Here is a 13,944-nt window from a genome sequence, read left to right as displayed (position 1 = left end):
ACACACACATATAGGCTTTAGGAGGCTGTCTGCACGTCTTTACGCCATCTTGTTTGGGTGAAAGCAGATCAGGGAAACGGAGAAATCAGAAACATCGGGAGATCGATCCGGCAATTTACCGCCACTCCCTCACACTGAAAGTTTATACATTCAGCCTCAAACCCTTGATTTAGATTGACGAGCGCAAATTTGCGAGTGAAATCACACGACGTCAGATAACTTAACCACCGCTTCTCCTCGTGAGCCCGCCGCGGATTCATTTGCAATTTTCACGATTTAAATGTCAGCCTGCACTTTGTGACACAGTCTGATTCTGCTTCTGGGTTTTTTAAAGTGATTTCTCAAAGGCAATTTGATGCACTTGGGTGTGTAAAGGTTACAAGGTGCTGTTTGTAAATGGCAGACATTAGCATAATTAACAGCACCGGCAAACAATTTGGAGGTAACATGATGTGACGGTCAGGAGAGGAAGAGGAAGAGCACATTTCCCTTTCGTGGAATTTAATATGAGTCGGAGGATGGACCCCATGCTGGGGCAGCTTAGGGACCGATGATAGCCGAGGCTCCGTTTCCAAAAGCATCTGAGTGTTTGGGGAGTCTATACGACACTGAGTCAGAGAGTTGTCTCCTCTCGTCTCGTCTGAACCAGTTTACATTTGTGAGTCTTCCTCCCTCTCCTCCTCCTCCGCTCCCGAGGCGGCGGGCCGTTAAAGCTGGGGCGCCGCGCTGTAATGAGACATGTTTTGTTTACGGTGATATGATAATCAGCCCGTGTTTTGTAAGAGTGGAGGCAGAAAATGTCAAGTTTCCTTCACTTTTCCCCTGAAGAACAGAATCCTCCTGTTGTTTTTGTGCTTCAGCAGAACCTCAGCCTGAACAAACACATGTGGAGAGATACTACACTACTAGATACTGTAAACATGCTATCATAGAAGCAATACCTGCAGAGATTCACCCTCAACTTTGCCATACATCTTTATATAAGGTGTAATGTCTCTAGCACAGTTCCACTCCAGACCAAGCAGTCATCTCTCTGGACAATTAAACTGTCTCATTTCTCCAGAAAATACAAAAAAAGAAGAGAACTGCAGCCATCAAACGAGTGATTTATATCTTCCTCCTGTGTTTCTTCCTCTGCTTCCTCCCCACTTTTGTGGCAGGCTGAAATTGCTTTATTATTCCCCTGGAGTCTGTCAAATCCCCCGGCAGCTCCAAACTCATCACCCATCACTGGCTCTTTGTCTGAGAGGAAATAAAGTGTCGGGATTTCCTGGGTGACAGATTTGTGTAATCGTCCCTCGTCCGGGGCGGCGGCGAGCGAGTCGAGTCGAGCCGACGGACACGGGAGAAGAGAGAGGACGAGGAGGGAGGGGTGAGGAGAGAAGATGAGACGAGGGCGACGCACCAGGGTGGCAGATCATTCGCCCTCTTTAAAGTGAAAATTGAGTTTCTTTGAGCAGGGAGATTCTCCGGCGCTGAGGGTCCCAGACCTTTTCCTTTTCTGTTCCCCGAGAAAAGGAGAAAAGCCACAGTTACGCTCCTCGCCTTCATCCAATATGTTATCATGGAGCGGCTAACAAAGCCATGCAGCAGCGTGCACACTGAGGAGTCCCTGGAGCGGCGCCGAGGTCAATCCAGCCGAGGGGAACGATTGTTTGGCTGCAGCTTCGTGTTTGTTTGAGGCGAAATCTCAAAAGCCAATTTAATGTGTGTATTGGATTTCCCATCCTTATGTGTGTATGTATGTGTGTATGATGAAGAGAGATGTACCGTTAGCATGGCATCACATCACGTTGTGCGTCTAATATGCATGAGGAGTTACGTCTTTATCCAGCAACGCTTCAACGCTGCCAATTTGTCTGTCAAAGCCTTTAGGTTGTGGTTCCTCCGTGTTGACTGACTGAGTGCTGATTGAACACTTTTCTCAGCGTTGGTGTTGCTTTACTGATGTGAGCCCGTGTTGTGTGTTCGTTAAAATGGCTTCCCACCGCTTGTGAACGAGCGCAAAAGCTGTAAGATCACAGTCGAGCATGAAGACGGCGCTCCGCCTCGCCGCAGCCTTTCATTAGAGGATTGAGACACGTTGAATGGCTGTAATCAACCTGTCATTTACTTTGCATGGGCCAGAACTATCCCTTGCGTAAACATAATTATCGATATTTGATTGGCGTCGGAGGGCCTGTGAACCGAAAAGAGAATCCAAGTTTTTCGCTCGCCGACCGCTGGCGTATCAGACGGCATCTCCCCGGACGCTGGGCTCCGTAGGAAACACGCGATCCCGTCCAGAAACACATTAGGAGGAACCGGGATAGCGCCAATATGTGATTTCTCACAGCGGCAACACTGCTGCCTGTAGCCAGAGAGAGAGTGAACATGTCAAGGATCCCCTTTAAAATCACGTCCCTGGGCGTCCATTTGAAACAAATCCTTGTAAGCAAATCAGGGGTTTGGCAGTGAGTCCTCCTCCCACAGCTCCCAGATATTATCCTCCGCTTTAGAAACATCCGTGTTCCTCGTCTTCTCACTCATCGCTTTGACCCGTCTTCCACTGACAGCTTTGTTCAGGGATACGAGTCGAGATCTGGCCCCCGGTCCCCCCCTCCTCCCCCCCTCCTCCCCCCCTCCCCCGGCCCTCCGCGCTCTGCTCTGGATATTAAGAACTCGCACATTGAAGCGCAACATTCCCGCTGCAGACCTTCACTGGATCACGGGCTGTACATGCTAACAGCTGAGAGGACACTTTGCTTTCATGTCCTCGGTCACGCTTTGTGCTGGATGCCTACTCATGTTCAAAAATGGAATCACCGCCTTTGTCTGCCCAAACAATCGCTTCTATGAAACGAAGCGTCGCCTCTCTTGTCGTTTATTGTCACGCTCCATCTGTCCCAGCTTGAGAATAGCCAATTATAAATGGTAATTGTGTATATTGTTGTCCATAATGGCGTCTTCCTTTTGTATGTTCTATCTTTTATCTGATTGGCTGATGTGTCAGATGAGGCCGCGACACGTTTCGCTCCATAGAACAGATTTCGATGGACCGCATACTTCCGCCAAGGCCGAGTAGCGCTCCAGCGATGACGTCGTCTTCCAATGAGGACATTTAACGGACCGTGATCAACACCCCTGTAACAATTGTACTTGTTGTCATGACGACACAGGCACATGTCATGACATTCGGCACGTTTTAAAGAGCCACGCCCACTCTGCTTTGGCAGCCAATGATATCAAATGAGGAATATCGTGACATTCGTGTTTAAATTCCTAAAAATTGACCCAAAAGTTAGGAGGCAAAACATGAAAGTGCTCATTACAGCGCCCCCATCAGGCTGCAGCGGTGTCTCACACTGATAAGTCGCATCCCTGTAATGGAAAAGAAACAAATCCCAAAATAAAGAATTGGATTGAAGTGAGGTTTGTAGTGAGAGGATGCATCTGTGTGTGTTGCCTTCAGGTCGGCTGGAGCTGCTTGTTCCACCGACTGGGTTTAATTACACCGCCGTGCGAAGCCAGCGAGAGCTTGTTAAGCCTCTCTGATTGTTTGTTCTCCTCTGGAGCTCTTCCCCTATCTTCCCCCTGACAATGACACTGCCCCGCATCACACCGCTTCAATTACCCGTGAAATATTCTCCCACACGCGTCCTCTGATGACACATTACGGCCAGAATGACTCTTGTGTTGTGCTTTTCAGCCACATGTGAGGAGGCGCCGATGCAGAAGCGGCCGGCGAGCTGACCGCCGCCACCTGCTCGCCTTTTATGTTCACCTTGTTTGTTGTTTTTGTCTTTAATTAAGCAGCAGATTGCGACGTCTTTATTGGCTGTTTTTTGGGGCCGATTCCCTCAGACTGGTGTCCCACTGGTCTCGGTTTCCATGACAACAGCAGGGACAGCAGCCATAGCTTGAAAGCTTGCTGCTTCTTGGGTATAGATTGGTCCTGTTGTTTCATTTATCCTGGGATTGGTCCTGGGGTATTCAACAGCACTAGGAAACAGGAAACACACGTTCTGCTTTATAACAGGAAGTCAGCCGGGACGCACCATTTGAAGTTTTTGTTATTCCGTGCCAACACCCCACTGTGATAGCAAAACTCTGGCTTCATCTTTAATTCATGGTTCCCACTTCAAAAAAATTATCTTTTTCAGAATAATCCGGGTTCTACTTTGCCATGTGTGTGGCGTTTTGTGATGTTAATCTGGTTTGGTTCTTTGAATAAAGATGAAGGCATCAAACAGCAGCGTCGGCTGTCAGGTGACAAAGGTGCGGAACAAAACAACGCCAGTGGCAATCAGACAATGCTGCACCTCTGGAGAGCGGAGGAGGCTGTTTGCTAACTGGAGGTCTTCACACACGACTCACCTTTACAAAGTTGTGCGGCAGGTCGAACGTGCAGGGACGCTTTGTCTCCGGAACACAAGACAGACAGACAGACAGACAGACAGACAGAGGCAGAGCGGGAATCACGTGGGAAAAAACCTGGAAAGTGTATTCTTTTAACTGAACTTAAGAATGATAGCAAGGTTGAACGCTGCAGACTCAGATGGAACGCAGCATCAGAAGGTGAAATCTCTGCTTTGTCCTTCTGAAGACATGGATGGACTTCTTTGTAGGACAAGGACGAATTCAGAGAGTCTCACCGTCTAGCTTCTATTCCAAGACTATGAATGATTACAGCTACTTGGCACAAAGAGGCGAGTAGAACTGAGTTTGAAGTACAAATACTACATGTACAGTCTTATGTGTGTACTGTATGAATGTTCATGTACACTGACGCCTGTTTGTCCTACATCAACATGTGAAGCCAGCAGGAGATCAATACACACAACACACACACACACACTTTACAGTAAAGCCAACAGGGATATTGATGGACATTGTTTGTACATTAGCTCATCTTTGTTTACTTTTGGATCCACCTGAGACGTGGAGGCGACAGGAGAGGAAGGAAAACCACCCGATCAATCAGCTCCGACTCATCTGGAGCCAGAAACGAAGAGGAGGAGGAGGAGGAGGAGGAGGAGAGGGAGTCACAGCAGCTTCACGTGTGCCATGGAAACGGAGTCTGCATCGTTATGAACGCGCTCGTGTTCGTCATCACTGAAACCGCGGATGTTCGGCTCGAGTCAGGAGCGGCGCCGACCGTCTTAAGAGGAAGAAGAAGAAGAAGAAGAAGAAGAAGAAGAAGAAGAAGAAGAAGAAGAAGTGCAGCTGTGTAGCACTTTTGTTTGCTTTGATGATCACATCTCTCACAGATATAAGTACCAACTTGTCTCCAAAAAGTATAATTGAAAGTGAGCGTGAGCGTTTGAACCTCGCCGTCGGCCTCACGCTGCCTCACTAATAAGCTGCGAGCCGGCTTTTGATGTCAGAGCGTCGTCGTCTCCCGAGCAGAGAAGTCGAGTGAAGGGCTCCCCCTCTTCCTCTCTCTCTCTCTCCCTCCCTCGTCGCTTCCTTATCTCCTCCACAGGCTGATCTAATCTTTGCATCTGCCATCTGAAGTGGGACGCGTCGCATTCTGTACGTCGAATTAGTAATCACCACGGCGACGGGGAACGGTTGGTGGCGCCGCCTGCAAACTGGCACAGAAGAAAGTGGCAGCAAGTGACGGTGACTAATGCGGGCGAGAGAGAGAGAGGGAGAGAGGGAGGGAGATAGATCCATAATTAATTGATCGCCAAGCCGCCATGTGGGACGATCAGATTTCGTGAAAGATGGCGGAGGATAAAAAGGAGCGAGGCGTCACGTCAGATAAATGTTTGATGGCGGCGTGGAGAGCAAGCGAGCGTGTCTCTCTTACAAGACAGGTGACAGACACCTCTCCCTCCCTCCCTCCCTCCTTCCTCACGCCATCTTCCTCATTAACGCACCTTTCATCCGCAACGCACAGATGACATTTAAAAATAAATCACGTTAACATTTATACACCAGGGTTTCTTTACGACGGCGCCGTAATGAGCCGGTATAAATCCCACGGCCGCCTCACATCGCCGGCGGACACGGATGGACTCCAGCAAGGACACGAGGCTGCCAGCGTCTCCGTCCGCTTCACTGAGGACACCACAGAGCAGAAGCTACTTCACACACTTCTCTACTCCTTCAGACGTTCTCACAACAATCAAAGTAGTTTGGCCGAGCCATGCTGAACCTCACACACTCACGCTGGTCTCCCAAACACACCTGTAACTCCCGTGAGCATATCCCAGCATGCATCACTCTCCCCGGTCACCTTGCTCGTCCTCGTGGGAAATGTAGTCAAAGCAAACGTTGCTCCTTCACAAAGCTACATCCTCTCTCAGCTGACAGTGACTCCAGCATTCCAGTAAGGGAAAGAATTCAACAAAACCAGGAAGTTTAGTGCTTTTGTTTTGTTTTTGTATTAGCTTAAACATTTTTCTGAATATTTGCTTTGAGAGTAAAAGGCTGCAAATATTCCATCATTGTCCCTCAAAGTAGCTTCAATGTAGCTACTTTCTCCCAGTAGCTTACTACATTATTACAGTCAGAGTGTAGCTGCAGCTCAACTACTGTAGATGGTAAGTAGCTCGGATCTTGGAAAAGCTATCGTTTGCAGTAGCTTTAAAGTAGCTGAGTAGCTTCCCCAAGATGGGTGGGTGGATAGAAAGAGAGAGAGAGAGAGAGAGAGGGAGAGAGAGAGAGAGAGAGAGAGAGAGAGAGAGAGAGAGACAGAAGGGTCTTTCAGCCTCCTAATGGTTGACGCGTTGTAAGAACAGCTGAAGTTGAAGTGAGGGAGAAACAACGGCAATAAAGTGCAGCTTAAACGATGTTTGTGCAGGCGAAGCCATTAAGCAGCCGGTCAATAGTGGAGGACAAGCAGGCGGAGTAAAAGAGCGATCATGACATCAAGCTAAAGGCACGCCGCCGTCTGCTCACTTCCCCTCTGGCAGCGGCGTACTCGCGGCCTTTTCATTAAGCGCTGGTCGTAATAGAGGATCCATTGATCCTCCCGCTGCCTCCCTTTCTATCTGTCACTCTGCGTCTTGCCAGAGTTTCTCCGCTGTCAAAAAGAGAAAACTCGCCGCTGCCACCGTTTCTCCAGCGGTGGCGAGGCAATCAAAACAAACATTCATCTTGATTATGGTCCACTCTGAGGAACGGGAACAAGCCGGCGTTTGCGTCCATTCATCATGTCGCCGCCCTGCTTAGTGGGAAGTGGCCCCGCCCGCCGCCGCCTCGCCTTCAAAAGCGATGATGTCGCTAAACTGCAGGGTCGTCCATCACCGAACACAAAGCTCCGCCGCCTCAGCAGAGGTCAAAGCCTGTGCATCACCTGCAGGCTCTGATGATGTCATGGCTCTACGTCTTCATGTGTGGGAATGTGACAGCGTGCATGACGCCTGTGAGGACGCTGGCTTCAGAAACATCTAGATTATAAAGTGCTGCTCTGTTGATTTGACAACATTTCATCATGTTCATCATTAAACTAACTTACTTGTTAAAATCCATTTAATCTACATACTAAAACAAGCTGAAATTTGCTGAAAATTAAGAAATTATGCAGAAAATGTATCTCAATTTCCCTCAGGAGAAATAAAGTTTTATCTTATCTTATTTTATTATTGGATTATTAGATTTGAAACCATTAAAACACAAATAAGGACGATCTAAACCACAGAATTCCTTACAGTTAAAAACCTTTATTAACCTAAACTCTAAGTCTCTGTGTCACTGGATATGCTGGGGGCTCACACAAGCTCTCCCCCACACACACACACACACACACACACCATTGACAAGCTTCAGCCACGGTACACACTGTACCAACCTCACCTCCGGCTCACCACTATTTCTATTTGAGCAACTCTCCCTTACATCTCCACAACACACTGATGTTGTCAGCGTGTCCTGCCTCGGTACGTGTGTGTGCGTGTGTGTGTGTGTGTGTGTGTGTGTGTGTGTCATGGCTCTCCGACTGCTCACACATGCTGTTGTTTAGCCATTATTGGAAGTGCGGCTCTCGGCCAAATGACCCACGGGGGCTCGACAGGAACACTTGTCCAAACTGTCGCGCTATCCGCGTTGACGCGTGTGCAAACACTCCGCCGGGGCCCAAAGTGTCTCGCCGTTTCTCACGTCAACACCCGCAGTGTATCTCTTATGGTCCTGTAAATCTTTAGTGATTGCCTCTGTCAGACAAGGTTGTAGGGTAGTGTGTGTGTGTGTGTGTGTGTGTGTGTGTGTGTGTGTGTGTGTGTGTGTGTGTGTGTGTGTGTGTGTGCGTGCGTGCGTGCGTGCGTGCGTGCATGCGTGTGTGTGTGTGTGTGTGTGTGCATGTGCGTGCTCCAGGCCTGCAGCAATTTCACTGCGCATTAGAGTTGATGGATCGGCCGCGCGCTGCCATACGCTTCGGTGCTGCAGGTGTGAAGGCGGCGGTGGACGCCCGGGCGCATAGCGAGCGTGTGAGCGGCGTGTGAATCTTTGGGGGCTGATGCGATATGACAGAGGAATTATAATGAAACACAGCTGCTGTTTTACCGTTGACCCGCGTTGATAGATTGAGATTCGCAGGCAGTCCATCCTCCGCCGACGCAGCGCCCGCTCGCCTCTCAAAGCGGTCACGTCCCATTCCGATTTGTCAACACGTAAACGTGCCGTTGTAGGGTCGTCGGGCGTTTCAGACACGTCGGAGCGCCGGACGCTGCCACCTGGGGGCAGCAGACGCGTTTAGGTCAGCCACTCTGGACCCGCCGCCGTGAATTAGAGTCAAAGAGGAAGTAGTTCTTTCTCCCCTTCCTGCCACGAGGCCTCGGTGTTTCAGCATCTTGTCTCTATTTTCCCAGGAGGAGCGGCCATAAATAATAAAGCACGCTCAGGTTCCTCTTCCTCGCTCCTCTTCCATGCAGGAGCAGAGCCTCCTCCTGTCAGCCGAGCACGTTCAACAAGGTTACTGTAGCTCTCTGACATGTCTCCGTGTTTCCTTCCTCGTCATTGCCGTGGCGACCCCGAGTTCACCGCCGTAATCAGACACTGTTAGCTTTCTTCGTCTTAATGTGTCACCGTCCTCCAAGCCGCTCAAGGGTTCCGGCTGATTACAATGCCAAAGCCTGTGAGTGTGTGAGTTGTAGTGCGGCGCCCTGAGCAGACTTCCTAATGAGAAACACTCCACCACGCTCACACACACACACACACACACACACACACACACACACACACAGGCCGCAGTCCTGGATCTCACCCCTTCACGTATTTGCGCGAATAAACAATCCTATCTGCCTGTCATTGCCCAAACAAATTGGGTGCTAATCTGTGTTACAAGGCCACACGGTGAGAGATTAAAGGGTCGCTGCTGCTGCTGCCTGTGTGCAGCGTCCAAGCCGACAAGAGAAGAAGAAGAAGAAGAGGAAGAAGAAGAAGGAAAACCTCTTTTTATTGGGTCGATTCCCTCTTTAATGCGTTTCCCTGCCTGGGATTGTAGAGCGGCGACCGCACAGATGATAACAGATGACATGACAGAGAGGGAGAGAGTGTGTGAGTGTGTGTGTGTGTGAGTGTGTATGTGTGATGTTTCCATGACCTTCCAAACATTCACCCATTTGACTTTGATGTGTAAAATACACCGATGAATGAAGGAGGCGGCCGGCTTTAATTTCACTCTGAATCACAAACTCAAGTGAGTCGAGCTTCAGAAATGAACAATGGTGGAAGGCGTGAGGGGTGAGGCATGAGGCGTCTGTTTCCTGTGTGACGCAACAGTGCCACCTCCTGGCTGCCAGTATGTACGCTTCTCTCAGTGTGTGTGTGTGTGTGTGTGTGTGTGTGTGTGTGTGTGTGTGTGTAATGATGCTTCAGTCTGGATTGTGAGATGATGTCTGAGCAGAGCATCTCGCCGTTCTGGCAGCCGCCGACATCGACAGTCGCCTGCATCTCTGCCAGGCGCTCGGAAGCCGCCGCCCATCTCGCTCTTCCGGGGTTCTTCCTCCATCCGTCAGCGTTATTAGGAACCACGAGGGGAACACGTGGAAACCACAAGCACAACACAATCCACTCTGCTGCCCTGTCAGCGTCCCCAGATTGCTGATAAAGTCTGACTAAATCATCACAAATCTTTTGGGCGTGCCTCTCGCCGCGCCATGGTAACCGTCAGGGGAAACATCTCACCAGGCATCTGCTGCAGGAGTGCGTCGGCCGCATCAGCGCCGGCTGTAAATCCTCACGCTTAGTTTGTTAAACTCTAAATCAATCTTAATCTGCTTTCTGTGCACTTGAGCTAGACCAACAGGATTCACGGCTGCCGCTTCTCCTGCAGCTCCGTCTCCACGCCGACAGCAGTTACTCTGTGTACGCGAAGCGGCGAGGACGTCAAAGCGAGCCGAGTGCAGAGAGCTCAGATGCACTTTGTTACTCAACATCAACAAAGAAACACAGCAAAAGCAACAAAATCCATCCAGGGAACAACAACATGAAGCTCACCGCTGATCAGCTTTGACTCAAGCGGCTTTTAATCCAAACAAAATCCATGAATTATACGGCAAAGACGTGGAACATCAGCTGAACATCCAGGAGCAGATGTATGGATCATATTCACACACACACACACACACACACACACACACACACACACCTGATCATAACACTACCTGAGCGTCTTTCATCCCTTTATATCCAGACGCAGCCGGCTTGATAAGATCATTTGCATACATTTAGTTTCCGTGCCTTTGCTGTCATTCAGAGACATTTGTATAAATGATGAATCAGTGAGTCAAAGAGCATCAGAGCTCCCTGCTTATCTCTCCTCACAGCTGTGGATACAATCAAACATCGTCTGCTGATGATGAGAATAAAGTTTGGGGTCACAGAAGAATTTTGCAGCTTCAGAGAGAGGAAGGAGGAGCTGAGCGTGGGGTATCTGAGGACGCCGTCTCTCCGTGTCTCCGTGTCTGTCCACCTGGTCAGAGATCAGCGCTGATAAGAGACGCACATTAAACTCAAGGCTCCCGCATAATCTGCAAATCAGAATTAAAATCAGCTCGATAATTATGCAAAACAGGGCCGCGTCTAATTGCGATGCTGCCGGGGCCAGCAAACTGGACAGATTGGAAAGGTTTCAACACTGCTGAACCGCCGCCCACTCAGCTCTGTGATTCAGACGTTTCTTGCTCATGTCCTTCCTGGTAGTCAGCGTGTGTGTGTGGGCGCTGACAGAGATAGATTGTGTGTGTGTGTGTGTGTGTGCCTGTGTTTCTCTGTGTGTGTGTAATGATTGCGTAAATGCCCCTGCAGCAGCTCCTCTGTTGACAGGTCAAAGGGCGGGGGAGTCGTGTGAGGCTGATGGCCATCAGGTCACACAGCCTCTTTCTGCTCTCTGCAGTTTGCTATTAAACTGCAGCAGGATTCTGTTTCCAATTAGAAAGTCCAGATAACACAGCAGAGAAGGTTCTAGAAGAAATGGAGCTTCGCCCCGGCTCGGTTAAATTCGGGAAAATCACTGCGAAGCCTGAGGCGACGCATGAAATGAAATCATTTATTTCATCCAGTTGAGATCATCGAGTCAATCTGTGATCTGTAATCTGTGATCTGTAATCTGTGATCTGTAATCTGTAATCTGTAATCTGTGATCTGTAATCTGTGATCTGTAATCTGTAATCTGTAATCTGTGATCTATAATCTGCTGCAGTGCACAGGAATCATAGATTTTACAGCCTTTTTTTGTCAGTTTTAGTCTTATTTTATTATCCAACCATATTCATCACAGGAGCGAGAGGATCTACTGGATGTACACAGGTTTCACAAACAAACAGGAAATGAAATCAAACACATGTGGTGCAACACTTCAGACATGAAGTGATGAAGTCTGAAATCTCTGGTGATGAACTCAGTAGATTGACAAGGACCACAAGAAACTTTTAGTGAGCAACTTTACTGAAAGAGACACACACACACACACACAGACCCACTCAGAGACACACAAACACATTCGGTTTTTGCTGTTTTTTCGCAAAATCTCCCCTGCAAAGAGAGACGTCACGTTAACGCTCCGGCGCTGACGTCTGGCTCCTGGTTGCCCAGCGTTCCTTTACTTGGCTGTGGGGTCGCTGATCTTGCCCATGAAGAGGATACTCTTGGTGGAGTGCTCCAGGATGAAGACCAGGAAGGGCCTGTTGAGATTAAGGGATTCGGGCAAACTCATGGGCATGATCTCGATGGTGGTGGAAGCTGCCGCCTCTGTTCCTGTCTCATCCACGCTCAGCACGGCCTTGTGGGAAACCTGCAGAGGAGCCGGGGCGTATTAGACATTAGACATTGATTTACCTGAATTTGGTATTTGGCCGTTTCCCAGGCATGCTCCCCCACTCTACCTACCTTTGACACTTTCAGTTTCACCTCCTCGGAGATGCCGGAGAGATCGGCGTTGTTGGCGAAGGCGTCTTTGACTCCCATCTCTCTCAGAGTCTCATCCAGGGCGGCGTCGGCTGAGATGGAGAACTTGGGCAGGAACAGATCCACAGAGCTGAGACACAAAAGGACATAAGCAGGTATCAGATTAACCGTCAAATACACACGTGTGCTACAAACATCTAGGTTCTGATTCCCTCTCTTACTTCCTGGACACGGAGTCATGGCAGGTATGGACGTATTCCTTGTTGATGAGGCTCTCCAGCTCCTGCATCTTGCCTTCGTGGGGCAGCATGATCATCATGGAGGTGTTGCTCTTGTAGGGCAGCAGGATGACGCTGGCGTTGTTGTCCTGGTAGAAGTCGAAGCGACCCGTCCTCTTCATCATGTCCACCTGGACCACGGTGCTCTCGTCAACGTGGAAGTCGGCCTTGTGGGTGTGGGTGGCGTCGAAGGGCTTCTCCCACTTTCCTGTACGAGGTGACAGAGGGTCAGAGACGATGCTTACTACCATCATGCATCCTGTTTATTTCACTTACATGCACACACACATGGATCTGTACCTCTGAAGAAGACGTAGTTGATGAGCACCATGGCCGTTTCAGTGTCCAGGTCCTTCACCTGATCTGTGATCTTGTCCTGGGTCTTCTGGGCGATGAATCGGTTGATCTCCGCCGCAGCCTCGGTGGGCTTGCTGAAGTCGACGTTGAAGGCCTCGCCGGAGTAGAAGTGCCTCATGTCCTCCATGAACGCGTCCAGAGGCTTGAAGCCGGCGCGCAGGGCCATGGCGTTCCCGATGACCAGCTGCTGAGCCTCCTGGCCGTGACCGAGCATGTGCAGGAGATGCTCGTACGCTTTGTTCACCTCCGTCTGGCTCAGGTTGGCGGCGCTGTAGCCCAAAGCGGTGAACAGCTGGCTTTGTGTGTCCAGACGGGCCCCTGTGGACAGCATGGCCAGGGCGGTGGAGATCCCCAGCGGCGAGTAGAAGATGTTCTTCCCGGCGGCCGCCTTAGCGTTCAGGTTCCTATAGAGGGCGAAGGCGAAGTCTGCGTTGGGGGGCGCCACGTTGTGGCAGGCCGGCTCTCCCTCGTGGCTGTGGGCCTGATTGGGGCCGTGGTGGAGATGCTCGTGGTGGTGAGGGTCAGCATGATCATGGTCATTATGATCCCCCATATGCGGGGCGGCCGAGACCACGGCCAGGACCAGAGCCAGGAGCGCACAACCAGAAACACCACACATCTTCATCACCTGTTCACAGAAGCAGAGGGAAGCTGTCAGGGATCACAGGCGACCATAAACTATTTGATTATCAACAACTTCCTCTTCCTCTTTCCAACTAACTCCGCTCACTAATCCCAGTCCCTCTACCTTGTAAAGCTCGCCTGCGTGTTGGACCATAAAGGACAGCACTTACCATCAACGTCCTCTTTGCAGGAGAAAGTTTTGGCAGCGTGGCCGTGGTTATATAGCGTCGCCCCGGGAGAGTCAGCTGACAGCTCCATTAAACATTAACCAGGAGACGCTCGGGCTTCTGTCCTGTGATGTAACACGCTGACACAGCAACAACACACACACACACACACACACACACACACA

The 13,944-nt window shown here is 50.0% G+C and overlaps 1 protein-coding gene across 1 annotated transcript; it reads right to left on the bottom strand.

Annotated features, from left to right (window-relative positions):
* Window positions 1-11,856: 11,856 nt before the first annotated feature.
* LOC142989214 (alpha-1-antitrypsin homolog) lies at window positions 11,857-13,860 on the bottom strand. Its single transcript, XM_076138658.1, has 5 exons — window positions 13,763-13,860; window positions 12,912-13,596; window positions 12,555-12,819; window positions 12,316-12,463; window positions 11,857-12,220 (listed from the first exon to the last, which is right to left on the bottom strand). The coding sequence occupies exons 1-5, from the start codon at window positions 13,763-13,765 to the stop codon at window positions 12,029-12,031; spliced, it is 1,293 nt and encodes a 430-aa protein (XP_075994773.1). The 5' UTR covers window positions 13,766-13,860; the 3' UTR covers window positions 11,857-12,028.
* Between the last annotated feature and the right edge of the window lie 84 nt (window positions 13,861-13,944).

Source organism: Genypterus blacodes, unplaced genomic scaffold, assembly GCF_046128005.1.
Source record: "Genypterus blacodes isolate CSIRO-AG114 ecotype Tasmania unplaced genomic scaffold, CSIRO-AGI_Gbla_v1 ptg000392l_1, whole genome shotgun sequence".
NCBI classification, from domain to species: Eukaryota; Metazoa; Chordata; class Actinopteri; order Ophidiiformes; family Ophidiidae; genus Genypterus; species Genypterus blacodes.
This window is presented reverse-complemented; position numbering and strand designations above follow the sequence as displayed.